General features: G+C 46.8%; 1 protein-coding gene across 1 annotated transcript in view; it reads left to right on the forward strand.

Moving 5' to 3' along the window:
- LOC138510819 (protein prune homolog 2-like) overlaps nucleotides 1–26758 on the forward strand; it is a 715504-nt gene that overhangs the window by 400811 nt on the left and 287935 nt on the right. The window contains exon 3 of the mRNA XM_069626510.1: nucleotides 5623–5825. Coding sequence (XP_069482611.1) covers nucleotides 5623–5825 — 203 coding nt within the window. The remainder of the gene's footprint in view (nucleotides 1–5622; nucleotides 5826–26758) is intronic.

The raw sequence follows: 26758 nt of genomic DNA on the forward strand, positions 1-26758 counted from the left end.
GGTCCCCCGCAAAGCGTTCTGGCGGTGCTAAAGGAACTGTCCCTGGTAAAATGACTTGCACTGGATTACTTGATTGAGCTTGGGCAGAAGCTCCCCCGAGTCCAGGTAAAGGTGTGTGCCCAGCTTGAGCTTGAATTAATTGCCTCGCGAGATCATCCGTACGTTCTTTTGCCACAATCAGTTCTCTCCTGAGAGCATTAGTCTCTTGACGGGCGGAATGCACTTCACCCCTTAGTTCTCCCACTAGTTGGGCTAATTGGTCAGTCTCTGAGGTCTCCATAACGCCCGGGTGGAGATTTGTAGTAATGCTTCGCGTTCTGTTACGCTCACCTGGATTCCACAGGGGTGTCGAACGAAGCTGGACTGCTGCGGTCTCCACCAGTGTGACTCGTAGCGAAGTGATGATCGACTGCACTTGCCCACCTAGTTTCGTCTGCCTGGCCTGCAGGAATATTTTCCTAAAAGCAGTAAAGGGGATTAGCCACCCGTGGTAGAGAGATTACACTAACACTATTCTCCCTGAAAACTTCCAGTATTCCCCTTCATAAAGTCTCACCTTATTGTTTAGAAGGATGAACTTTCCATCCTGCGTGGAGTGCAGGGGTGCGTAGAAGTTCAGTTACTTCACTGATCCAAAGGTATTTGGCAGAGTTCCAGACAACAATGACTCCGAGGTAAGTAGTGTGTAAACCGAATGTATAGTTCTTTTAGAGTTCAAATGTCTGTTAATTCACTCTTGCTCCTTTCATACCTTTTCCCTTGCAGCGTGATCCAACGAGTGAGTTCACCTCGATGGATGAAAGTAGCGCTTAGGTAAGAGTCAGTTTGTGCCAAGCACTGTCTAGCAAGTAATATTGTTCCAAATGTAATCAACCAATAGTTCTCTATCTTCTTTGCAGGTGCGGCGCCTTGCCGAAAATGTCTCACGTAGGATGGTGACCAGCGCTGCCTCGAGCGGCAAAATTCCGAGTAAGTATCTTGCGGTAAGTAAAAGAATGCCTTTGGCGGAACCCTGCGCACCTTTTGTTTGTTCTTGTCTTTTCAGATGCTGATGTTTCGAGCGGCGATTCAACGGGTGTTGCGCCGGGTCGTGGAGGTGCTCCGAAGACAGGTGAGTATGGCGTGGCCCTGCAGCTGGCAATGCGACGCGGTTTATTTTAATGTCTTTTTCCTTTATCCACAAGTGCGGCTGGTCCAGGAAAAGATGATGACCAAATGGAAATCTCCTTGTTCTAACCTTCTCTTCTTCTTTCCTTTTCTCTAGGATCGGCTCCGGACACAAGACGGGTGTAGCTGTAGACTGGATGCTGGACTGCAGACACAGTGAGCGTTACGCTGCAAAGATGCAGAATAACGCGAAGCGTGTGCTGCTCTTCGGGCGTGGTTTAAATAGCATCAAAAAAGTAGTTCCCAGGTAAGAAGTTCCAGTACCACACACAAGCAGCAAAATAGTTCCTAAAGGAAAGTAGTCCCTTCATGTCCTCATGATGGCCTGTACATGAGTTCTTTGCAGGATGACCTGCATAGTTTAAAGTTGGCAATATGAGCCTGGCGCCTACGGCGCCAGGACTGAACCCATATAGCCCCTAGGCGGGGTTTTGGGAATTCATGTGTCTTCTTGGGTGCCTGTTCCCTGGACAGATGGACCTGTTCCGGATGTCTGGGGGTAGGCATCGTGACACCAGGAGACCAACATGGGCCGCTCCAAGACCACCAGAGGAGGACGCTGTCATCGCCAAGGACCCCAAGGCGACCTGTAGACCTCCAAACAAGAATGAACCGGCCGAGATGTCGGGCCCTGCACCCGGGTCGGAGGCCAGCTGGCGAATTTCATCAGCGTGTGGAAGACCATCTCCACCGACTGTTGGGTGCTGGATGCTCTCGCCCACGGACACACTCTGGAGTTTCAACAGAAGTGTCCCAAATGCCACTGGTGGCCCGGCAGGAAAACCACGTCCCTCAACTGCTGTTGGAGGTTCGGGCCATGCTAAAGAAAGGAGCGATAGAGCTAGTTCCAAAGCGGCTCCGGGCCTCTGGAGTATACTCAAGGTACTTCCTTGTACGAAAGAAGACTGGGGGCTGGAGGCCCATTCTCGACCTGCGACGGCTGAACAAATACATAAAGTTCCAGAAGTTCTGAATCGTCACTCTTCAACACATTCTCAGACAACTGGAAGAGGGGGACTTTCTGTTGTCGCTGGACCTGTAGGATGCATACTTCCACATCCCCATTCACAAGGCACACTGCAAGTTCTTATGCTTTGTCGTTCAAGGGGTGCATTACCAATTCAAGGCCCTTCCCTTTGGGCTGAAATCGGCACCCAGAGTCTTCACAAAGTGCCTGGCTCCGGTGGTGCCCCACCTACGACTGCAAGGGATTTACGTCTACCCATACTTGGACTACTGGCTCATGCAGACCAGATCAAGGGAAGTCGCTGTCGACCACACAGCGAGGACCGTTCGCTTTCTGATGGATCTGGGGTTCTCGGTGAACTATGCAAAGTCCTGCTTGACTCCATCGCTGGACGCGCAGTTCCTGGGGTTCTGTCTCAACACAGTGTCATGTCTGGCGGCACCGTCGGAGATGATAGTGGCCATCCTGGGCAAGGTGCAATGGCTGTTAGCACTGAAAATTGCCATGGTGAGGACCATCAAGTCTCTGCTCGGCATGATGTTGTCTTGCATCTACCTCATCCGGCTCTGCAGGCTGCGGATGCAGCCACTGCAGGAGTTCTTCGACACCCGTTGGATCCAAGTGTCAGGAAACTTCCAGGACAGCATCACGCTTGACTAGAGCTTCCGTTGAGCGATAAGGCAGTGGGGTGTGCGCGCTCATCTGTCCAGAGGCACAGATTTCCAGACGCCATTACACCAGAGAACAGTCACAACGGATGCCTCCGTGAAAGGATGGGAAGAGGCCTGTGGTTATCAGAGGAGAAGACGTTGCACATCAACGTTCTGGAACTACGGGCAGTGTTTTGGGCCCTCAAGTCGTTCCTTCCGTCCCTCAAGGGCAAGGTGGTGCAGGTCTTCACAGACAATACCACCTCAATGTTTTACATCCGGAAGCAGGGGGGCACCAGATTCCCAGCGCTCTCCAAAGAGGGGCAGGACCTATGGAACTGGGCTGTCACCCAGGGGATGTTCCTCATTCCTTTTCACCTGGCAGGAGTAAAGAACACCGTCGCTGACTCCCTCAGCAGGGAGCTTCGCTCTTGCCACGAATGGGAGCTTCGGCAGGACCAAGTGGACCACCTGTACCGCAGATAGGGCAATCCTCAGATCGATCTGTTTGCGATGGTGACAAACACCAAGTGCCGGAGGTTCGCCAGCAGGTTTCCCCAGTCCGGGAGCATGGGGGACGCATTCTTATTCCCCTGGGACGGCCTGTTTCTGTATACTTCTCCTCTGTTGCCATTGCTTCTTCGACTCATCAATCAACTCAAACGGTCCCGGTGCAGGATGATCCTCGTTGCACCAGCGTGGCCGAGGCAGATCTGGTACCCGGACCTTCTCAGCATCCCCTCCAGTCAAGCTTCCAGTGGTCACAGATCTTCTCGCCAGGGAAGGAGGCGCAAATCTGCACTACGACCCAGGATCACTGAACCTGAAGCCCTGGCTCCTGCAGCGTTAGAATTCGGCGGTTACGATCTACCGTCAGACTACAAGGAGGTGCTTGCCAAAGCCAGGGCATCGCCTACTCTAAAATGCTATGGACATAAATGGAAAAGGTTTGCTGTATGGTGCTGTGCACAGAAGATCGATCCTCTAAGAGTCACGACTCCGCAGGTGCTACCATATTTGCTGTTGTTGGCCAAAGCGGACTGGCTCATGCCTCCATCAAGATTCATCTGGCGGCTATCTCCCGCTACACCAGATCTCCAGGACGGTCATCGTTATGGTCACACCGTCTGGTTAAGGAGTTTGTCAAAGGACTGGACCGTTCATTCCCGCCGGTGAAGGCTCCAGCCCCTGCGTGGGAGCTCAATGTGGTAATGACTAGGCTCATGGGCCCCCCATTCGAACCTATGCAGAGAGTTCCACTGAAGTTCTTGTCGTGGAAGACAGCGTTCCTCGTGGCCATCACTTCTGCACGATGGGTGGGTGAGATTCAGGCCCTGTCCTGTAAGCCACCATACTTGACTTTTCACGAGACAAGGGTGGTGCTGCGAACGCACCCCTCCTTCATGCCCAAGGTCGTCGGACTTTCATCTCAGCTAGCCCTTGGTGTTACCTGTGTTTTTTCCGACGCCTTTGTCGCCGGCTGACTGGACTTTGCACTCGCTGGATGTGGCTAGAGCGCTGAAGTTCTATGTGGACTGCACAAAGAGTTTCCAGACGACGTCTCAGCTCTTTGTGAACTTTGGCCCTGTGAACCATTGGAAGGCCCTGTCCAGGGCTTCCATTTCCAGGTTGCTCTCCGGCTGCATCACCCATTGTCACCGGATGGCAAACCGACCGTTGCCTTGCCGTCCGAGAGCCCATTCGCCAGAGCAATCGCTGCTACTACGGCGTTCCTGTCTGGTGTGCCTCTGCTGGACATCTGCAGGGATGCTACGTGGAGGTCAACTCACGTCTTCACAAGATTATACTGCATTGACTGGGATTCCAGGGAGGAGTCTAGAGTCGGCCAAGCTGTGCTGCGCAACCTGGTCGCTTGAAAGTGAGACTGGTGAGGACGTAAGAGATGCTTATGTTGAGCCTTGCCACCTCCCGTGGTTGTGCATGTGTGTACTGCTATGTATTCTTTATTCATGAGCATGTGAATCCGTGCCAGACCTCATGCTGGAGAAGGAACAAGTTACTTACCTGTAGATGGCTGCCAGAGGAGGGGCTTAGGTAGAGGGCAGTCATTGGCTGGGGTCAGTATGACCCAGAGCGCAGTGATTGGTTTATGGGAGAAAGACAGTTCAGAAACGAAACTGAAACTGATTTTTCTTTTACCGAGCATTCCCAACCTGACGACAGTGAATATTCATGAGCATGTGAATCCATGCCAGACCCATGCTGGAGAACAACAGTTACAGGTAAGTAATTTGTTCCTTATTGCAATTTGCGAAAAAAAAAATTTGATAGGCACAGAGCCATTAGTTTTCAAGAGATTGCACCTAATGTGGAAGAACTGATCGTGTAATGGGAAGAAATTAACTATCAGTTGGATAATATTTAGAAATTCACGTTGAAATCAAGAGTTGGTTGTTTTAGGAGAATAAGGAATCATTTGGCTTTATTATTAGTTTGCTGTTATCCCGCCGATAACTTGGTGCCTGATCTGCCGGAATGACTGGCAGATTACAGGTGCCGGCAATGGTATGTTAATCCCCATTCCATGGAGTCTATGGAGGGATTGCTGGTCTGCTTTTAGCCGGCGGGGGGCCTGCCTTACATCCAGCTCTTGGCTGGAGGTAAATCAGGCCTCCACACCGGCAAGCCTGTAGTTTGCCGGTCCAAAAACATGCTGGTAACCAGAATTACTGGCATGTTAATTCCAGATCGGCAAACCAATAATGAGGCCCATTGGAATTTCACATTCTGCAGTGCACTGCATCTCTCTATCTGTCTCCCAGCTAGCAGTGATTCCGTCTTCTCTTCTGCACTGACTTACAAATCTTCTCTTTGCAGACGGGCCAACCTGATGTCCTGTGTTTGCCGGTGCTGAATTTAGCAAGAGCCGAATTCTGCTACTACAGTGAGATACGGTTCATTTTAGAGGAGCTGAGTATTCCTGAATCCTGTCTTATCTTCCGAGACGATATCAACTTGCTGCAGCTGAATGAGGATGCGAAATTAACCTTGACCCTCGTCCACAGCTGTGTGCTGACAAGGTACAGTTGTGTCACTCCTTTTGTAACACTATTTCAAAAACAAGCTATCGCCTGCTGTTCTCTCATAACAAATGTTATTGCAAAGGTTAACATAATCATATATGACAAAACAGTTAAAAAAGAACATATCAATTAACATCATCCAAAATACACCATTGAAAGGTCATAAGCAAGTGTGGGAAGAATAGACCTGCATGATTTATGAGATACAGTTCAGCCCCACTGGCTGGGTACAGGTAATGCAAGATCACTCAGGGTACCAAGAACCTGTAGATGCAGATGTGTGGTATTTTTCCCCGGTGGAGCATTTGGTCTTTCACTGTGCTAGCCACAAAACGGTGGCACAACCTACTCAAACCTCTCCGCCCAGGGGAGAACCACCTGACTTTCAGGAAACAGCTCAAGACTTGGCATTTTAACCAACCACTTTCAAAGAAATGAAAACAAATAGCAACCGTCTAAAAACTGTGCACCAGAAACATTTGTGCAAATTTACGACAAGCATTTTTATAAACTCTCTGTACTTACATCGGCAGCAAACCAAGCTGACTCATGGAACCTCTCCTGCGTGGCACTGGTCTGCACCTTTAATCTCAGTGAAATCTACTGCCACAAACAATGAAGTGACAACACCCCACTGCACTCGACCCCCTCATCTCACAACTACCTTCTCACTACTAGGCTGCAGGGACGTCATTTCACCAAAATGCCAGGGGTAGCGGAAGTGACATCACACGACTCTTGACCGCTGATGACATCACAGGAAGTGATGTAATTTGACCCCACTCATAAGTGACATCACAGGAAGCGATGGAACACGACCGTTCACCCCTTATCAAAACAGGAAGTGGCATCACATAGCATTGTTTCTACGATACACTACTAAGTACCATAGTACACTACAAAAAAAATGTGGTTATGATATCAGTGTAAAGTGATATACATTTCATACAAGAATGGATCACCATATGTATCGTTAATATCAGTGCGTATATTACCTGTTGCAAGGCAAGATGGCATACTTAGCCAGTCAAGAAAGTAACATTGACATTGAAGTTAATGCAGAAGCAAGGGCTTCAGGGGGCAAATGCCTAGTGTTACATAACTAGATAAGCACAGGAATCCAATGGGGAAGTGTACGCATAGTGTTACATATCTAGACATGCACAAGAAACCAATGGGGAAGTGTGTGCATAGTGGTACAAAATGAGGTACAGACAATTAGATGGGATGGCAAACGCCTATTGTTACATATCTAGGCGTAAAGAAGCAAATGGATTGACGGGGTGAGCTGGTGTGGTTAGTATTCGTCGTTAAGCTGTGAGAAGAGCCATGCTTTTACTTTGTTTCTGAATGACTAGAATGATGTGTCGGCTCTTAATGCAGAGGGTAGAGTGTTCCAAGTTTTGGCTGCTAGCACAGGGAAACTGGATCTGCCAGCTTTTTGTCGTTCGTAGATGGGGACATTCAGTCAATGAGCGTAGTTGGATCTGGTAGGTCTAAAGGATTGTTTCCTAGAGAATTCGTCGACCAGGTATCTATGGGCTGAATTACAAATGCATTTGTAGGTGACCATTAAGGTTCTAAATGTAATCCTGTCTTGTACAGGGAGCCAATTAGCAGTACGTCTTATTTGCGAGATGTGATTGGAGCATGGAACATTGAGAACGGTTCTGAGAGCATTATTTTGTAACACTTGTAACTTGTTTAGGTTGCGCTTACTAGTGCCTAAATATAAGGTGTTGCAGTAGTCCCTCTTCGACAGTATCAATGCTCTAGCCAGAGTGATGCAGCTGAGTGTGGAGAGGAAAGGCCTGCACGCATTTATAAGTTTCCAAGTGTAAGCCATTGCGGAGGCTATGGTGTTGACTTGTGTGACGAGGGAGAGTGTAGAGTCCAGGTACACTCCTAAGGTTTTGACATCATTGGCTACATTGATGTTGTTCCCATCAATGTTTAACGACTTGTATTGGGGCTCTAACTTATTAAGACGCGACCTAGAGCTGACAAGAAGTAACTCAGTCTTCTCGTCATTAAGGCATAGGCCATGATAGCCATCCATGCCTGGATTCTAATGTATGTTTCATTCCATCAACCAAACAATTGCTTTCAAGACCTTGTCACTTACACATAAATGTCTTGTGAACCTAGCACCAAGATACTTGAATAACATTTTCGCACACTATACCTCAGCACGTCCCGCCAGATCTGCTCAAGAACACTGGCTTATAATCCTTAAATTCAAACTACAAAGAGCTGCAGGCAACAGTTTCCCAGTAGTTTGGAACACCCTACCTCTATCTCTTAGAACTGAATCGTCCCACTTTTCCTTCAGGAAAGATGTGAAAACCTGGCTCTTCGAGCAAGAGACTTAGATAACCTCAGTATCCACGTGTTATCTCCATACTGAACTGCCCTTTATGAAAACCATTGCACCCCAATTCAGTATGCAACACTGTTAACTTTAACTTGTATAGCCTCTCCTGTATCTCTATCTTTGTTTTGCAATGTATATTATGCACATTTTTCACCCTGTAATGCTGTAACAAATGTATATTTCATCCTGTATTAAATGTATATTTCATCCTGTATTGTTGTAACAAATATATATGTAAGACAGGCGCCTAGATGCCTCAGGGCTTGGCACGCTATACAAATAAAGAAACCAAACCAAATCAAACCAATCCAGTAGTTTGGAGTCTTTGTCGTAGGAGCCTGAGAGACTGATGAGTATCTGCGTATCATCTGCATAATTTGTGTAGGAGATGCCCAAGTCATCTAAGTGATCAAACAGTAACTTCGTAAAGATGTTGAATAGGGTGGGGGATACACAAGATCCCTGGGGGACACCACATGAGATTGAGGCAGGGTCTGCAGAGGCTGATGGGTTAAAAACCCTCATAGTTCTGTCTGCGAGGAATGACGGGATCCAGGCGGCCGCTTTGGGTGAGAATGAAGCTGCAGCAGGCAAGTGTTTAGTTAAGATGTCATGATCAACTAAATCAAACACAGCTGATAAATCAAGCAAGAGGAGTAGAGCAAGGTTTCCATTGCCCTTAGATTCATCCATCTGGATTTTTAAATCCAACAAGGCTGTCGCTGTGCCATGTCTTGTTCTGAATCCAGATTGGCGTAGCCCTAGGGGATTGTTTACTTCAAGGTGGTTTTGAATTTGAATGTATGCCGCCTTGTTTAATATTTTCAGAAGAAAAGACACAGTAGTTATAGGTCTGAAGTTGGTCGGTATGTTGGGGTTGAGATTAGTTTTTTTTAGGAGGGGCATGACCCAAGCATCTTTGAGATTATTTAGTACAGTGCATGAATTGAAAGAGGCATTGATGAAGGAAGTGATGAAGGGAGCAAATTCCTTTGCCCCGTCCTTTATAATTGAAAAGGCTGCAAGGTATAGGGGGAGTGAGGTGTGGCTCACTATGTTTAGTGTTTGGTGTGAGGCTAAGTTTTTTTGCTTCAATTGTAGCTTGTCGTAAGGAGATTTTATCTAGGAGGACCTTTTGGATCTTGGCACACCAAGAGGCGTCTTTGGTACATGATTCAGTAGGAGAGATGGGGGACTCCAACTCTCTGAGAATGGGAAAGAGCTCTTTGGTATTGGATTTGGCATTCAGAATTCTGACGTTGAAGGTATCGCTTTTAGTTTTCAAAATGGTTTCTTGATAGGCATTGGAGGCAGTGGTGAATTTTTCCTTACTCAGGATTGAAGGGTTTTTTCTCCAGGTGGCTTCAGCGTATCTTTTGGATTTGCGAAGGCCTTTCAAGTCTGAGGAGAACCATTTATTTAGATGAGCGGGTGGCTTGGCTTTTCTTAATTTGAGCGGAGGTATTGAGGCTAGGGCTTTAAGTAGGCTTTGGTTGTATAGGTCCACCAGGCTGGCTGGGTACTTGTCTAACTTCCTGTGAGGGTTAGTGATGGATTGGAGTGCAGGGAGAAGGTTCTCCAGAGTGATAATGCGATTGTTTCAGGTTAATGTAGGTGATACTTGCGAGCAACTAGAAATAGGACAGGTAGTGTCATGATTAGCAAAGGAGATGACGTGGTGGTCAGTCCAGGTACAGATAGAATGCAAGAGTATCTCCATATTGCAGTTAATGTCTGCTAACCAGTCCAGAGTGTATTTTTGGAGTGCAAAGTGGCTTGGCAGTGCAGAAATACACTTTGCATCGCTCTGTGAATCAGGGTGTTTGTTGGCAGTGCAAAGTCACTTTGCACCGTGCTAAAAGTTCCATGAATTGGGCCCTGACCCTCATGAGTATGGTGTTATATGGAAAAATGGCAGAACAGAATTACTGCCACTTTTACTGCTCTGTCCATATCTGTGCCTGGGTCACATGCAACAGCAGACCATGAGAGAGAGAGAGGAGGGGGGGTGAAGGCGTCATTACAGGCTCAGATGGGACAGGATGGGCCATGGGTGCCCGTGGTGCCAGCAGTGACAGGAGACTTTTGAGGGGCTCTCTCAGGCGGTTCTGGCTCGCTCTCAGCAGTGGTTGTAGCTTGAGAATCACTACTCGGGGCCACAGGCTATCTTTTGATGCAGGTTGCAGTGTCCATTGCTACTATGGAGCGTGCAGTGTGACTGGAGATGGCAGCGGCTGCTGGCATCGTTATAGATGGCCTCTTGTCTGTGGCCTTTTGATGGATGCCTCTACTACAGGTCGCCAGGGTCACTATGGTACTACTTGTGCTAATGGTGGGTAGAGCAGAAGTTGAGGTGCCTGTTTGTGGAAGCGTATCTTGAATGGCATCTTCATCTTCTCCCTGGCTGCCTTATGCACCTGTTGTGAAAGAACAGACAGTTTTAATTCCCTGCCTGTTGACTGTATTGTTTAGCTGCACACACATGCACATGCACCTTATGCGTGCCAGAGTGCTGCAGTGTTATTGGGAGCACGTCATTTTCAAAAGGTTATGTGATGGTTTGACATGATGGCTGAATGTGCATACAGACGTGTACATGCCGTTGATGATATGTAGCCAGGGAGGTCCAAGTTATCTTTTTGGAGATGCAGCGATCATGATTTTGTCAAGGCATGTGCCTGTTACTTCTTTAGGCATGGACTTCCTTGTGATGGGCTGGGCTGGCATATGCAGCATGGAACAATTACCAGTTGCTCGTGGCTGCAGGTTGCTTAATGTACAGCTGTGTCCCCATATGCTGTCTTTTTGTGTATCTTCAATGCGAACAGGGTTGTTCAAATTGGCATCTTGTGGTTAGGTTATTGGGGTCGAGGAATGTAGGGCCATGTAACCAGATCCTAAGGTGATTGGGGCCTGTCCGGTGTTATTTATTTCTGGATGCACATGACCATGGTGGAACCCTGGCTCTGGGCATAGCATGGGATGACTATAAAACTGATTATCAGAGCCATTGAACGCATTAAATTGGTGCCATTGGTCACACATTGTGTGTGTCTCCCTCTTTCTCCTGCGTTATAGCGGGATGGATAGCTGGATGTTTTGCCTGAGACGTCTGAGTAACAATGTCAGCTGTGTACCCACCAGCTAATATGTTCCCACGCATGCTGTGCATTCTTTTTTTTTTATTATTGATTCGGCTGAAATTTTCAACCTTTCAACAGAACTTACATAAAATAATTCATTTTACAATTAAAATGTATTCCTATAAAAATTACAATTAATATTAAGAATAAAAACAAGTAAAGACTAAAATTGAGAAGAAGACAACCCCATGAATCATATATTTAAACTATTCCCATCCAGACTGTTACATTATGCTTGAACAGATTTTATATCATCAAGATCATCAATGTCTAGATTTAGTACAGTTAAAAAATTTGCTGTTGTATAACCAATGGATTTTGATTGAATATGATTAATGGGCTGCCATAAATCCTTGACATCCATACGCATTGAGGAATAAAACAAAGTTTTGAAATACTTGATGCCTAAGGGTAACAGGTTAACACATTCACTAATAATATGTTATAAGGTTTCTATTGCTTTCCCACAAAATCGACACATATTTGTAATTTGATCTTGAGGGTACCACCTTGTTGTGATTTCCCTAGTTTTCCATAAGTTGAGTCTGAGGCGCAAAAGATCTAAGCGATGCCGCGGATTAGGGGACTTCAGAGTTCTGTTAATCCATAAGTCTATATCATAAATGGATTTGCAATAAATGTTTTGGATGGACCACATGATTCTCTGGTTGAGATCCAATCATTTTGCCATAATTTAATTTTAGCACGATCAGAATTCTGTACAAGCAATTCCTCTGTTATATCAGCAGCACTTAAAAATTCCTGCGCCTTAGACCTCCAACTTTTCATAAATGTGTCAGTCGAAGAATGCATATAATCAGACAATATTCTCAATAACCCACTAGCATTCACATGTAGCACAGAATCGTGGTGCACTTGTACACTCACCTGTGGATGCCTGACTGACTGCCTGCGCTGGCCTCTGATGAATGCCACATGTATGATGCTGGACACCTTTTCCTCTCAGGGTTGAGGTTCAGTGACTCTACAGTGTCTCTGCCTGTGGCAGACAACTCGTGGCAGAGTGTTGCAAGGAGGCTGCGCTAACACCCCTTTAAGTAATTCCATCACTTGTTGCAGTCCTCAACATTTTGCGGAACCGTCCCACTGCAACTATCTTGTCAAGGATTTCAACTTGGATTTTATGCTTGCACGGAATGCTAGTTCTCCGCTGCTAGGTGCCACCCTTCAAATAGCTTTGTTTTGTCTCCTGGCATCTTTTTCCTGAGTTAGGGGCTTGGGTGGCACAGGGGACAGTACAGTTTTAAGTAGGTTCACTTTTCAAAATGGCCACTGACTGCTTCTCATTTAAACAGTGGCATTATTTCCATAAGGCAGTAATTCAATTATTTTTTACGCGGAATTACCATTTGGTAATTCCTCCACTTCTCTGGTGGAAACGTTCATTACTTATTAAATTGGAAAAAATCAGTAATGGTAATGTATTCTGATGCTAATTCGGTGGGGGAAGAATAACATTCACAGCTAAAGCCAATTTTGCCCATCCGTGGGATTCAGAATATGGCCCTAACTCTTTCCGTGGAATGAGAGCCATGCTTATGATGAGACCCATTATTTGCAGGATTTCTCATGCTGCTGCTGTGTTGGGATCGATCTTTCATGTTAGACATCACAGATAATATTTCAATCCCCCACCTATATAATTTGAGTGACCGTGAATCTTTGGCATTGTTATGCTGTCTTGAAGTGGAAGATTGGATTGACTATGTTAGGGGCATGCATGTTCACTAATGTCAATTCTATAAACCTTCATGACCCCGAGTCAACAGGCTCTGACAATGACTCCCCATTGCTTGGGAAAGGTTCATTCAGGCAGCCCCAATGGGGCATGTCCTGGATCATTGACGTGTTTGTGGTGGGCCTATCCATACACTGTGAGATATTTCTGGCCTTGGCAAAGTTGTGCAGGCCCTGGACAGTCGTGCTTAAAGAGCCACTAAGGCCACCACATGCTCTTTTATCCTCCTTTTCTATGTACACGCGCCATACGCAATCTTTCTATCAGATAGATGAGCTAAATATAAGCCCACTACAGTGGACCATCATTTTATAATCATTTTTGTAAAGAAACTTAAACCCAATAAACCAAATCTCCCTCCTTCCAACTCAACAAACACAATCTTGCCAATGAAAATGCCCAGCCCCGCACCACAAAAGGCCATCATCTTGCTCCTGAATATACGATGAAGTAGGCAACGGCCAGGGGTGCAAGAGATAGCTCAACCCAAGACCGACCAATAGATGATGTCGAGATTAAAATATGAGCTACTTTATTACATTTTATCTATTAATAATGGACTGTGAGAAAATACAGACTGACCTAACCTAACCAAAAACCATACTTAGCAGTAAGCGGAACTCAGAAAAAGATGTGGCATGACAAATACGTTTGTGGAGCCATGGTAAGGGAAAGGACACGTTTGCAAAACTAGTTAAAATCTGGCCGCACATGCATGTGACTAAACTCAACTAATGTAACATTGGCATTGGGCAAACAGTATCATCACATGATTCAAATCGTCAATAAGAAAACAAGCCAGGTGTATCATTTTACCCTCCCCACCACGTCTGTCAGCACTCATGGCGATAGCTAACCTGCAGAACATGGGAAGACAGTCCAGAAAATCCAAAGTGCCTCCAGGTGATGTGGGGAACAGAGCCTTGCCATTGACTATCACCTTGAGCCATGCAGGGAAGGTCATGGCATACTCTCGTCACACAAAGGAGTCTGGATGAATCAGCACTCTACATGTCTCATAATTAAGGGAGTCAGCCTCTGTAGTCTTGCAAAGGATCATATTGTGGTTCATATGATTCAACACAATTATTGTTTGGGTCGCTGGCCCAGTTTTGGAGGCGAAGCCAGTGGGGATAGTAAGCCCCCTCAACCAAGAATTTCTGTAAAAGCAGTGGAATCCCAAGGATCAACTTGAGAGATTTCTAAATACATTTTTCTGTGTTTGAGGCTAAGTGTGCACTGGGTAAAGCCCACAATGTTTATGTTGTTTCGCCTTGATCTCGCCTTTATATTGTTAATCTTGTTCTGTTTGCTTTTCACATCTTGTTCAAGAATATCAGTGATGGATTGGGTGGTTGAGCTGCACTCTTATATGGAACTGATTCAAGTTTCAGTTTGATAACCCTATGGGAAACCTTATCAAGTCTGGCAAACAGGGTTTTTAACTTGGACTCTTGATTGTCTAGCTCAGAGCCCACTGATGTTAAGCTACATCACACTCCCCTGTGCATGGCCTTGAGGTACAAGGTTTCTTCAGTAATAACAGCCTGCCCCGTTATTGGAGTCTCATTCTTGGTCAAATTCCTCCGTTTTCCCTCAGGTGTTTTCTTGGGTAATACTTACAAAAGAAAAGGACAATAGAGCCTACTTGTAGAATACGCAATCTGTTTGATATATTTAAATGGAATTCATTTCAAAATCATCTACCAAGAAAAATCATGAATACAACCTCATATTCGTACAAAATCGACATATCTCCTAAAAAAAGGGAACATATTAAAATGACATGTTCAACCCACTAGAGCATACAAATGCAGTGCCATACTCTTTCCACACAGTGACAACCAAAATTACAAATAAACAACATGGATTCTAAAGTGCATCACAAAAGTGCAATAGATTAAGCAATAAGCCACAATCTGGATGTAGTCAGAAGGGGTAATAATAACCCCTACGGGTAAACCGGGGCTATATATTAAAAAGGCAAAACGTGTGTCCTTGCTGTCATCTGTCAAAGTAAACCAGAAGAATTACTATTTGCAGTGAAACTCAAATCAACAACGCTCTTATTTGATTCATATCATCTCCATTAGGCAGAATTTGGTGGTGTGTGTGGTAAAGACATCATGAAGTGCAGCCCGTCATTGACCCAAGTATTTCTGCAGAAAATATAGACAGTGCTGGATTTAACAGAGTATCTAGGAAAGATTGTTAAAAGAACTGAAAAGCTCATAGCTGAATTGTGGATGCCACATCTGGAGCTTACGAGAGGGTAAAATCTTAATGGGCAACCAATTTATTCATATAGTAGGCCGGGCACTATGGAAAAAGAAAGTAAATGTTTTTAGCAAACTATGTTGCGAAAGGCCCCCTAAATGTCAGCATGTATATAATGCTGTGGTTTGGATACACTTGGGGTGACTAACCGATCCCCTAAAGGTTTACCTATGTGATTAAGTCTTGTGATGTGTTCTCCATACGTGTAAAGGTTCTTGCACTGAATGCAGCGCTGTGATCAGGCGCGTCATTAGTGGGGGCAGCTAGCTGCTGGCTAGACGAAAAAAGCAGAAATTCTTACTGAAGTGGACACGAAGGGAAGCATTTGGGTGCCATCTTGGAGGAGGCCCTAGCCTCTTCTAGCACATCCTCTGACAAACTGGCCTGTTGCCTGCTCCAAAGGCAATACAGACTCTCTATCCGCTCCAGGAAACAGGCCCCTATCCAATGCCGCATCTCTGGGGCCACAAACACAATGGCTGAACTTTTCCAAATCTGCAAGGAACTTGCCCCTGCTGCAGTCTCCAATTCTCCTCTTCCCTCTCTAGCCCTAAGCATGAAGTTGGCCACCCATTTCATAACCAAAACTCAAGACAGCCTGTCCTCTCTCCCCTCTATGCTCCTCCCTCGCCAAACTGCCTGCAGGCCTCCTCCATCTCCCCTCACTCTCCTCTTTCTTACCCGTAGCACCGCATGAGGTCATCAAGATAGTCTGCTCTATGAAAGTCTCCTCCAAGCAGGTGCTTCCCTGCTCCTCCAAAACTATCAAAGACAACATTGCCTTTCTCACCCCCTCGCTGGCTGAGTTCTGTAACCACTCTTTTGCTACTGGTGCCTTCCCTTCACCCCTCCAGCACTGTCTTGTGCACTCCCTCCTAAAAAAGTCTTCTGCTGACCCTTCCTGCCCAGCTAACTATCGCCCTATCTCCAGTACCCCCTTCTTGGGCAAACTCTTGGAGAAGTTGATCATCTCCCAACTAATCCATCACACTGAATCTTTTGGTTGCCTTTATGACCACCAATCTGGCTTCAGAGTTGCCAGAGGCACAGAAATTTCTGTCCTGAATGCCCATGATGGACTTGCTCTTACATCTTGATTCCAACTCTCCCTCTGCCCTCATTCTCCTCGATCTGTCCTCTGCCTTTGACATAGTCAATCATTCCATCCTCATAAATCGGCTCTGTGATACCCTGGGAATCAAGGACCGGGCACTGGATTGGTTAACCTCCTTCCTCTCGAATCGGCCTTCCCAAGTTCAATTGGGCCCTTTTTATCTCCTCTACCTCACTCTTGACTTGCAGCATCCCTCATGCCTCTATCCTCTCGATGTGGCTTTTCAACATTTATGTTGCCTGACTTGCCCACTTGATTTCCACCTTCTATCCTCATTTCCAGTTCTATGCTGCTGACACACAGCTCTCGTTTAAGCTTCCTTCCTCTTCCTCTTCCCCTTCCTCTCTCAGGGGTAATGCGTTTGTCTTGGAAGCAAGACAACTCGCTGCAACACAGAATCGAAACCTGACCCGCGCTTAGAAACCCCTCGCTGGTATGAAGCGCATATAAATGAACAATAAATTAAAAATAAATCCCTGACTGTTTGATTGCTATTCAGGCATGGTGTACTGCAAATGATCTCTGCCTTAATGCCAGTAAGACTGAGATCCTTCTCATTGGTATTCTTACTCCCTCCTTCCCTCTTACACTCTGGCCACCCTCCTTGGGCACCCTCCTCTCTCCCTCTTGTGAGGCAAAAATCATGTGTGTCATCTTTGACTCCTCTCTCCCCTTCTTTCCTCATATCACTGACTTTCCCAGAAGGCCCACTACCAGCTCACCTCTTCAGAGGCATTCTCCCTTCCTCACTTTCCCCCAGAAACTCAATTTTTCCAGAGCCCAGGTCCTCTGAAGGCTTGATTACTGCAACAGCCTCTTCCTTAATCTGCCTCTTTCCTCACTCCGCCTCCTTCAACTCATCCAGAATAGGACTGCGAAACTTATCCTTGGTCTCAAGCCCAGGGACCGCATCTCTCCAGCACTAAAATCTCTCCACTGGCTCACAGTGATTAAAGGATCAATTTCAAGACCCTCTGCATCATCCACAAGGCTTTCTGGGGCATGGGTTGCGCTATATTCAACTCTCTCTCCTTAAATACCTCCCAGCTAGAGTCTTTCGTTCCTCTAGCTCCAACTCTCTTCAGATCAGATGTTTCTCCAAGCAGAGAGTGGGAGGTAGATCTCTCTCATCGGCAGGAGCCTCCCTCTGGAACAGCCTCTCTGCCCCTCTCCAACTTGAGCTGGATCTCCTTAAGTTCCGGAAGCTTCCTGAGACCTTCTTTTTCTCTTCCGCCTTCTCTCTCTCCCCTCCTAGTTCTCCTGTACTATGACTGGATGCCTGTTTCCCTTATGAGTCTCTGGGGTCAGGCCATCCTTTGTTCAGTCTTCCCTTCTCACCCCCCTACTACCAGCACTTGCCCACTGGCACCCTTCCCTGACTTGCCTTTCGGGCTGGTCTTCTCCCGCCCTCACTTTTACCCCTACCCCTTGCTCCCCCCCTGACACTTGCCCTCCCAGACCCCCCTCAGCACTTGCCCAGCCTCTGGGCCCCCTCCCTCCGGCACTTCTCCCTCTCCCTAACCCATCCCTGCCCTCTCCCCCTGCACTTCTTGATATTTCACTTGCACGATCCGAATGTCACAGTGTAGTAGGACCGTTATTGTTGTTTCTCCTCTGCCACCCCCCCGACCCCATTTTGTCTAGTGGCTCCTGGAAACATTTTCTACTGTATAGGCACCATACAAATGCTCAATAAATAAATAAAACTAAAGATCAAACGTTATGCATTACAAATACAAAGAGAAGCAAGGACCAAAGAGGAGACTCTAGTTGCATGCTATTATGCTTAAATAATACAGTGTATTGTAAAATAGAAATATCTGAACGGTTAGCAAATTAAAGCCATCCAGTGTATTTCTTAATTTTTGCTGTCCCGATGAGTAGATAACAGGTGTATGCACATCTCTTCCAACCTATATATGTAGTTAGATGTGGAGAAATTGTGTTGTTTTGTTTTAACACCATCAATGACCAACAATGAGATGTCATTATCTGTGTGGCTGTTCTCAGCATAGCGTTTCACTAGCGGGGCATGTATGTTGCTAGTACAAATTCTGGATCGATGCTCCCCGATACTAGTGGAAATGGCTCGGTTAGTCATTCCTGTGTAGATTTTGTTATAGGGGCGCCAAATACTATAGATCAGGGTTTTACCGTTATAAAAGTGTTTGTTCACAGACAATTGTATTGTCATATTAAAATAATTCTTTAACTGCTAAGAGATATTCTGTATTGGAATATCATGCTCATTGGGCCAACCTTTTTAGAGGTTATAAGGGTACTCCCTGATGTCTAATCTCTCTTTAAGGGTATTGACAAGGAGCATGTAATCTTGCTTGTATGAACCATTCCTAATCCTTAAAGATTGTCTGTAAGAAAGATTTTCTCTTAGCCCTTTAGGTGTTGACTAGAAAAAAGGAACATCAAATTGCGGTTAGTGTTTTTATGATACAAGGTGATATATAACTGGCCCTGAGAAAGCCTGAAGGGGATTAAGAATATGGCCCTAACTCTTCCTGCAGAATGAGAGCCATGCTCACGGTGAGATCCATTATCTGCAGGATTTCTCATCCTTCTGCTGTGTTGGGATTGATCTTTCATGTTAGACATCAGAGATTATATTTCACTCCCCCACCTATATAATTTGAGTGACCGTGAATCTTTGGCATTGTTATGATGTCTTGAAGTTGAAGATTGGATTGACTATGCTAGGGGCATGCATGTTCACTAATGTCAATCTATAAACTGTCATGAGCCCAAGTCAACAGGCTCTGACAATGGCTCTTTCACCGCTGTACCCAAATACAAAACGAATTGTTGATGTATCTACTCCAGTGAGTGACAGCTGTAGAGAAGGGATTATTATTGTAAATATATTCGTCCTGAAATGTTGCCATGGATAAATTGACTAGTCTCAGAGAGAATGCTTCACCCACAGCCGTTCCTTTAATTTGGGCTTCGATAAAGCAAGGCAAGCCTAATGTCTATTTCCCCTAATGAACAATCTGCCAGAGTACGACTACATGGTGTCAGCTGTTTTTAATGACAAATAGGATTCTGAATATATATTACTAGAGAATAGATCAATATCAATTAGGGATCTGATGTTAGGTGTCCATTAGTGATAACCTGGTGGCAATTGTAGGAGAATACTACAGACAAATGAAGACTACCTGAATTCAAAGTGAAAGGTGTCAGAATTGTGCCTTGCCATGCTCCACTTGTGCAATACTTCTTCCATTGCTATGAATAGGGTGCCTCTGTGGGATGCAGGTAGTCACCTGTGCACCAAAGAGACAGCACTTGACACATATTATGGATTTTACCACAAACTAAACCATCCCAGGAACCATATTAGCCGCTCAGTACATTTCACCCAAAGACTGGGTTGCAGGCACTGCCACGTGTAAACAGGAGATGCAGAAAGTGCCCGTTTAAAATGGATCTTCATCTGTAAAAGTGTGAAGAGACCCAAGTGAGTCAGAAATATGATCAAGCTAGGAAGAGAATGCAGCCCGTGCAACAGAGACATTCATTTTAAAATGACAAAAGTCAAGTGATAGGATGTTGTCAAGTATTCTTAATGGTACGCTTATGTAGTGTCCCCGCTGTACAACAACCTGAAGACAAAATTAATGATCATCCTATTCAAAGTCTTTCTAATGTAACATTTTTATTTCTTTTACCAAACACTTTTGGATTATTGTACACAGCTAATAAAAACATAGTGGATTTTACATGACATCTTACAGTGTAAATATGTTGAAAAGGAGTGGTTTTAATAGCACTTGTGTTAATCTTAGCCCTAAACTGTGCTGACTTCAAGTTGACCGGAGTTTCAACCCAGTGCAAACTAGACTCCACCCTTGGGAGCATCTTTGAAGGGAATTCTTAACAAATGTATTAATATACCAACAAATTTCTTTGTGTGCGTGGAGATTAGCACCTGCTTTTAAAAGCCTGTTCTTTTTTTTATAGCTGAGCTTCAAACCTCTAAGTGTGCTTAGCAGATCACTTTTGACATCAATTAAGGCATAAAGGAACCTGTCATAGGACTCAAATCAATCATTGTCTAAGAGGCCTTCTAGCATCACGAGGTGCATTAACCCAGAAAATAAACCAAGACTAAAAATTCATATGAAACCCTGCAACATTTAAATTGACATAACACTTGCATTTAAACATGATCGTTAAGGTAGCTCTAAACCATACCAGTTACAAACAAGCCAAAGAGTGTGGTGTGATAAGGACATCATTCTCTATTTAAGCAGTCCAAATTCAAACTTCCTACATTGATTAAAAGTATAGATATTAACCTCATGAAAATGTATCACACAAATAAATCTAGCCTGTCCAGACATGTGTCTAGGCCAGGGGATTACAGAAGTCTATGTTTCTTTAATGTACCCTATTACTGCGATTAGATATAAAAGAAAAACTGATTTAGAATATAATTTAGCTTGGAGCAACTTGCCCCTAGCTTTTTCATATTCAGACATATGAATATCCAATGGAGATTGTGTGTGTGTATTTTATGGGCGTGTCGTAGTATGTGTTAGGACAGTTTTTCTAAAGTCCAACTAACAGCTTTATAAAACCATATCTGAGGCAGTACAAAACCTCCTCTCTTAGTATAAGACTGTACCACCTGAGAACATTTGGTAGCATAGACAGAGCAGCCTGGCCTATCTTAGGTGGGAGAGAGGGCTGCTGGAAGGTACAAAGAAATTGTAAAATACACATGTTTCAAAGAAACACAAACACTATGGGCCTCATCACAAGGTTGTTGGTCCGGTAACAATGGTACTGTTGTTACCGGACCAGCAAACTACGAGGTCCGCGAGCAGGTGACTTTCAGCCCGACAGGTCTGACCTGCCGGGCGGAATGGCACCCGCGAGCAGACCTACACGGTAGCACCGGCACCGTTATTAACGGCGTCGGTGCTACCGGCCTCCCCATTCCCATTGAGTGAAGGGGAATTATCACGTCCGCCGGGGCTGGAATGTCCCGGTACATCCCCATTGCCGGGTGCCGGTAAATAAATTTCTCCAGCATTGGATCTTTCATGGATTCACATGCTTAGAATATTCCCCGTCGTCAGGCTGGGAATCCCCGGTACATTATATAGACCCTTTCCCGTAGGAAAACTTTTTCGACGCTTATGCGTCCTATCCACCTCGTTTTGTATCATGCGTGCCCGCACCGTCAGGACGTCATGATATAAATACAGGACCCGCCCCCGCGCTCCCTCAGATTTCAACCGTCTTTCAAAGTAGTGGAATCCTCGTGATTACTGCTAGTGGAAACTAGGTTGTTTTTTCTGTTTCGCTTCGGCGACGTTCAAATTCTGGAGAATTATGTCCGGAAAAGCGTTATTTCGCCCTTGTGCGACATGTGGCCTCAAAAAAGTTTATGAAGGAGATGCCCACATGGATTGTATCTACTGTCTCCACCCGCACCACACGGCGGATACATGTGAGATATGCCAGGGTTTCTCCCAAAAAACCCTTAAGGACCGTAAAAGAAGGCTGATCGACTGGCTTAATGACGGAGCGGGTGCCTACCCGGCTTCGGAAGTTGGCTCCACGGCCTCCAGGAGCAAGTCGGAACCTCCATCGAAAAAGGTACGGCCGGCGGAAAACCGCGCTGAGGACAAGCATAAGGGGAAGCATGCTGGGTCTTCCTCATCACATAAAAAGCCCTCCTCCTCCTCATCATCTAAGACGGAGAGGCAAGCGCTGTCAAAATCCTCCTCAGGGGACCGTCCTAGGTCTTCCGTGAGTCGAGACGCTTCAGCCGGGAAGTCGGCATCGAAATCGGCGACGAAGTCTAAGGGCTCGACGACGACTACTTGCTCGTCGACCTCGGTGTCATTGACGATGCCTATTACCGTTCAGGCAGCAGCGGTTGGGATTCCTTCGTAGACGGAGACTCAGTCTATGGCTTGGCTGCCAGAGGTCTATGACCCGATCCCCCCTGAAGTCTTACTGCAGCCAGACACGGCCTGCTCGGCGGAAGGAGAAGGTGGCATGGTTCTGCAGCCATCGGATTTGGGCTTACGGCCTTCCACGTCGGCGACGACGACGAGTGCGAGTGGGGGTATGGTACCTATATCATCAACGTTACTGACCCCCCAGACAGTTTTGTCTCTGGATGTGCTTAATACTCTTCAGAAGCTCCTGCAGCGGCTGGATACACAGATCCCTCAACCTGGGACTTCATCGTCACCTTTTTCTGTACCTTCCGTCGACGAGCAAACTTGTGCGGCTCGCTCGACGACTAAAAACCCATCGGCTCCCCAGGCGGTAAAAGATCGTCCTCGAGCGCAGGAGGAGGGTGAGTTGTCGGAGTCCGATTCTATACTGGGTGACTCAGGGTCAGACATTTCCCTGTCACCGTCGAGGGACCCAACATGGAATTCGGATGTAGAGATAGAGTCTAGGAGGAGCCAGACACAGCCATCTCCTCCGGATGATGTGGGAACCTTCCATGCAATGATGGGAAAAGCGTGTTCCGAGTTCGGCTTGATTCCTGAGGAGCAGAAGAAAGACTGTTTCCTTTTTGACCATATGGGTCAAAGGAGGAAATCGGTATTTGCCATCCCAATTCTGGACCACGTGTGGCAAGAAGGTCTCAAGACGATGCGCCATCCGTTCTCGGAGCCGGCTATAAAGGGGCGGATTGAGAAAAAGTTTAAAGCTCCAGAGTCCACTCCAAAATGTCTAACATCACAACCTCTGTCAGACTCGGTGGTGTCGGCGGCAGCGGCTAGGAAGGCCAGGGTACAGCAAAAATGTTCAACTCCACCAGAAAGCGAGGCTAGGAGGCAAGACGCCTTTGGAAAAAAGGTGCTCTCGGTCTGCGCGACGACGGTAAGAGCAGCCAATTCCTTAGCGATCGTGTCACGATACGATAGAGAAATGTGGCACAAACTAGCCCCTATCCTAGAACATCTGCCAGACGAACACCGGAAAGCAGCCATGTTACTGGTGCGGGATGGCGAAGAGGCTTCGAACCACGCAATTAATATTGCAGTTGACCTAGCAGAGTCTGGTTTCAAACAAATCAACCATGGCGTAGTACTTCGTCGACAAGCGTGGCTCAAATGTACTACTTTCCGTCCTGAAGTCCAGTACAAAGTCCTTGACATGCCATGTGAAGGGGAACACCTGTTTGGAGAAAAGGTTGATGAAGCGTTGAAGGGGATGAAGGAAGACACGGATACTGCTAGGTCCCTCGGCGCCCTCCAAACGGGTAGAAACCTTCGCTCTTTTCGCCCCTTTAGGGGTGCTTCTGGAAACTCCCGCTTTGGAGCCTCTAGGGACCGTGGATTTAACAGGCCCTCGTACTCTTCACAAGGGTTCGGACGAGCGTCCCAGTCGGCAAGTAGAAGCAGAGACTATCAAGCTTCCAGGCGGCGAGGCTCGGGTCCCTCGTCGACGAAGAACAAGCAAACCAGCAACCAATGACGGCCTTCGGAACGTCCTGGGGGGCCGAGTCTCTCATCACTTCGACCAATGGAAATGCATCACCACAGATCGATGGGTTCTGGACACGATTCGCATGGGTCATGCGCTACAATTCAAAGACAAGCCTCCACGTCTTCCGCCTGTATTTTCGACCCAGCCGCACCTCCGAATCCTACAACAAGAGGCGGCGCTTATGTTGCGAAAAGGAGCGGTAGAGAGAGTTCCTGTGGCACAGGAAGGACACAGAGTTTATTCCCGGTTCTTCCCCAGGACGTTCACCAAATGCTTGGCCCCTATAGCGGCCCATTTAGGGAAGGATGGTCACCATGTCTATCCATATCTAGACGACTGGCTGGTCAGAGGTTCGTCCAGGGAACAAACACGAAACAGTCCAAGGGCCACAATGTCCCTCTTACAGGAACTGGGCTTCGCAATAAACTTCAACAAGTCCTCCGTAGAGCCTTCGAGGACCTTGGTCTTTCTAGGAGCGGAGTTTCATACACACACAAGCCTGGTGAGACCATCCAGCGAAAGAATTCAGAAACTTCAAAGCAAGGCGTCGGAATGGAGATGCGGTACCAAGGTGTCGGTGCGCAAATACATGTCCCTGCTAGGGACCATGTCGTCCTGCATTCCGTTGATAAGCAACTGCCGTCTGTTTATGAGGCCTTGCCAGGAATTTCTAGCGGACCGTTGGGCGCAGAGCCAAGGTCGCTGGTCCGACAGACTGGTCGTCGACGAACAACTAGTACAAGCACTCTGCTGGTGGAGAGTGTCTACTCATCTAACGAAAGGAATGCCTCTACTGGAACCGGAGTTCCAAAAGACGGTGGTGACGGATGCATCGCTGAGCGGATGGGGAGCTCATCTGGATACGTTACAGGTACAAGGCCAGTGGTCGTTGCAGGAGTCCTCCCTGCATATCAACCTGCTAGAACTGAGAGCAGTGCGATGGGCTCTAAAATCTTTTCTTCCTCAACTGAGGGACTCGGTGGTGCGTGTCATGACGGACAACACCACTACGATGTTCTACTTGAGGAAACAAGGAGGGACACGTTCCAGGTCCCTATCGACGGAGGCACAGAAAATCTGGCATTGGGCCCTGCAACACAACATGCAAATCTTGGCGTTCCACCTGCCAGGCGTGAGAAATGTGGAAGCCGATGCCCTCAGCAGAGAAATGAACGAAGTTCACGAATGGGTGCTGAACGACCAACAACTACAACAAGTGTTCAAGAAATGGGGACATCCTTCCATAGATTTGTTCGCGACGAAGAACAACAGGAAATGCCATCAGTACGCAAGCAGATGGCCTCAGCAGGGCTCACTGGGGGATGCATTCTCCTTCCCATGGACGAACAAATTCCTGTACGCATTCCCTCCATTTCCCCTTGTCCGGAGGACGTTGCAATGGATCCTCAGGTACCCATGTCGGGTAATTCTGGTGGCCCCGTACTGGGCCAGACAGGTGTGGTTTTCAGACCTGCTACACTTAGCGGTGGCGGAACCGATGAGATTCCAGAAGACCCCCGACCTTCTGTCTCGACAGGAGGGTGTCGTTTGGCATCACGACCCGGACAGCCTCAAGTTGACGGCCTGGCTCCCGACTTCGCCGAATTCGGTCGGCTAACGATTCCGGAGGACTGTCGGCGTATCCTGCAAGCGGCAAGAGCACCTTCCACAAACGCCTCATACGCGTACAAATGGAGAAGTTTCTGTCAGTGGTGTGAGGATCAACCAGGTTTGGCTCCGCAATCGATTAAGCCGGAACAGCTCCTTCCATACTTGCTGTTCTTAGCTCAAAAGGGCCTATCGGTATCGTCAATAAAAGTACACCTGGCCGCCATTTCCAGGTTTACTCGTCAACGGCATTCGGCACCATTGTTCAGCGACCGCCTGATTAAGCACTTCCTTAAAGGCCTCTTTCGGATTTTCCCTCCAGAGAAGAAATTTCCGCCGGAGTGGAGCCTCAATCTGGTCTTAACGTCTCTTATGAAGCCTCCTTTTGAGCCAATGTCATCATCGTCTCTAAAGTTTTTGTCGTGGAAATTGGCCTTCCTGGTGGCCATCACTTCAGCCCGACGTATTTCAGAAGTTCAGGCTCTAATGGTAGACCCACCATACTTACGATTTTTCAAGAACAAGGTAGTCCTAGCCACTAACCCACAGTTCATACCGAAAGCTCCTTCGGTGTTCCATAAACACTCCTCTATTGTGTTGCCTACGTTTTTTCCGGAGCCATGCTCGGGAGCGGAGCGCACGTTACACACATTGGATGTAAAAAGGGCTCTCAAGTTTTATCTTCTTCGTACGCAACCGTTCAGAGAAATGAGACAGCTGTTTGTGGCCTATGGTTTGGGTGCTAGAGGAAAAGCCATTTCAAAGCAAGGACTGTCAAGATGGGTGTCATCTACCATTTCGTACTGCCATTCCAGGGCAGGGAAGCCTCTTCTACGACGGCCAAGAGCTCATTCAACTAGAGCAGCGGCATCGTCAACGGCACTGTGGGCCGGAGTCCCTCTGGGGGACATCTGCATGGCGGCTACCTGGGCGGCTACACACACCTTTACCCGCCATTACTGCCTGTCGCAGCAACATGCCGAAGATACCCGGATGGGACAGGCGGTGCTTCGACACCTATTCCAATAAGGTAAGCCCCGGCTGAGGGGTTGCATCCTGTGGAATTTATGACTGTATGTGGTTCGTTTTCCTATGTTAACGATTACTGATGTATACATGATCATAGGGAACGGGCTTTGCGAAGAAAGTATATGGGTTTGCATGCACGCCTCC

The sequence above is a fragment of the Ambystoma mexicanum genome, chromosome 6p (assembly GCF_040938575.1).
Source record: "Ambystoma mexicanum isolate Mex_15411 chromosome 6p, UKY_AmexF1_1, whole genome shotgun sequence".
Classification (NCBI taxonomy): Eukaryota; Metazoa; Chordata; class Amphibia; order Caudata; family Ambystomatidae; genus Ambystoma; species Ambystoma mexicanum.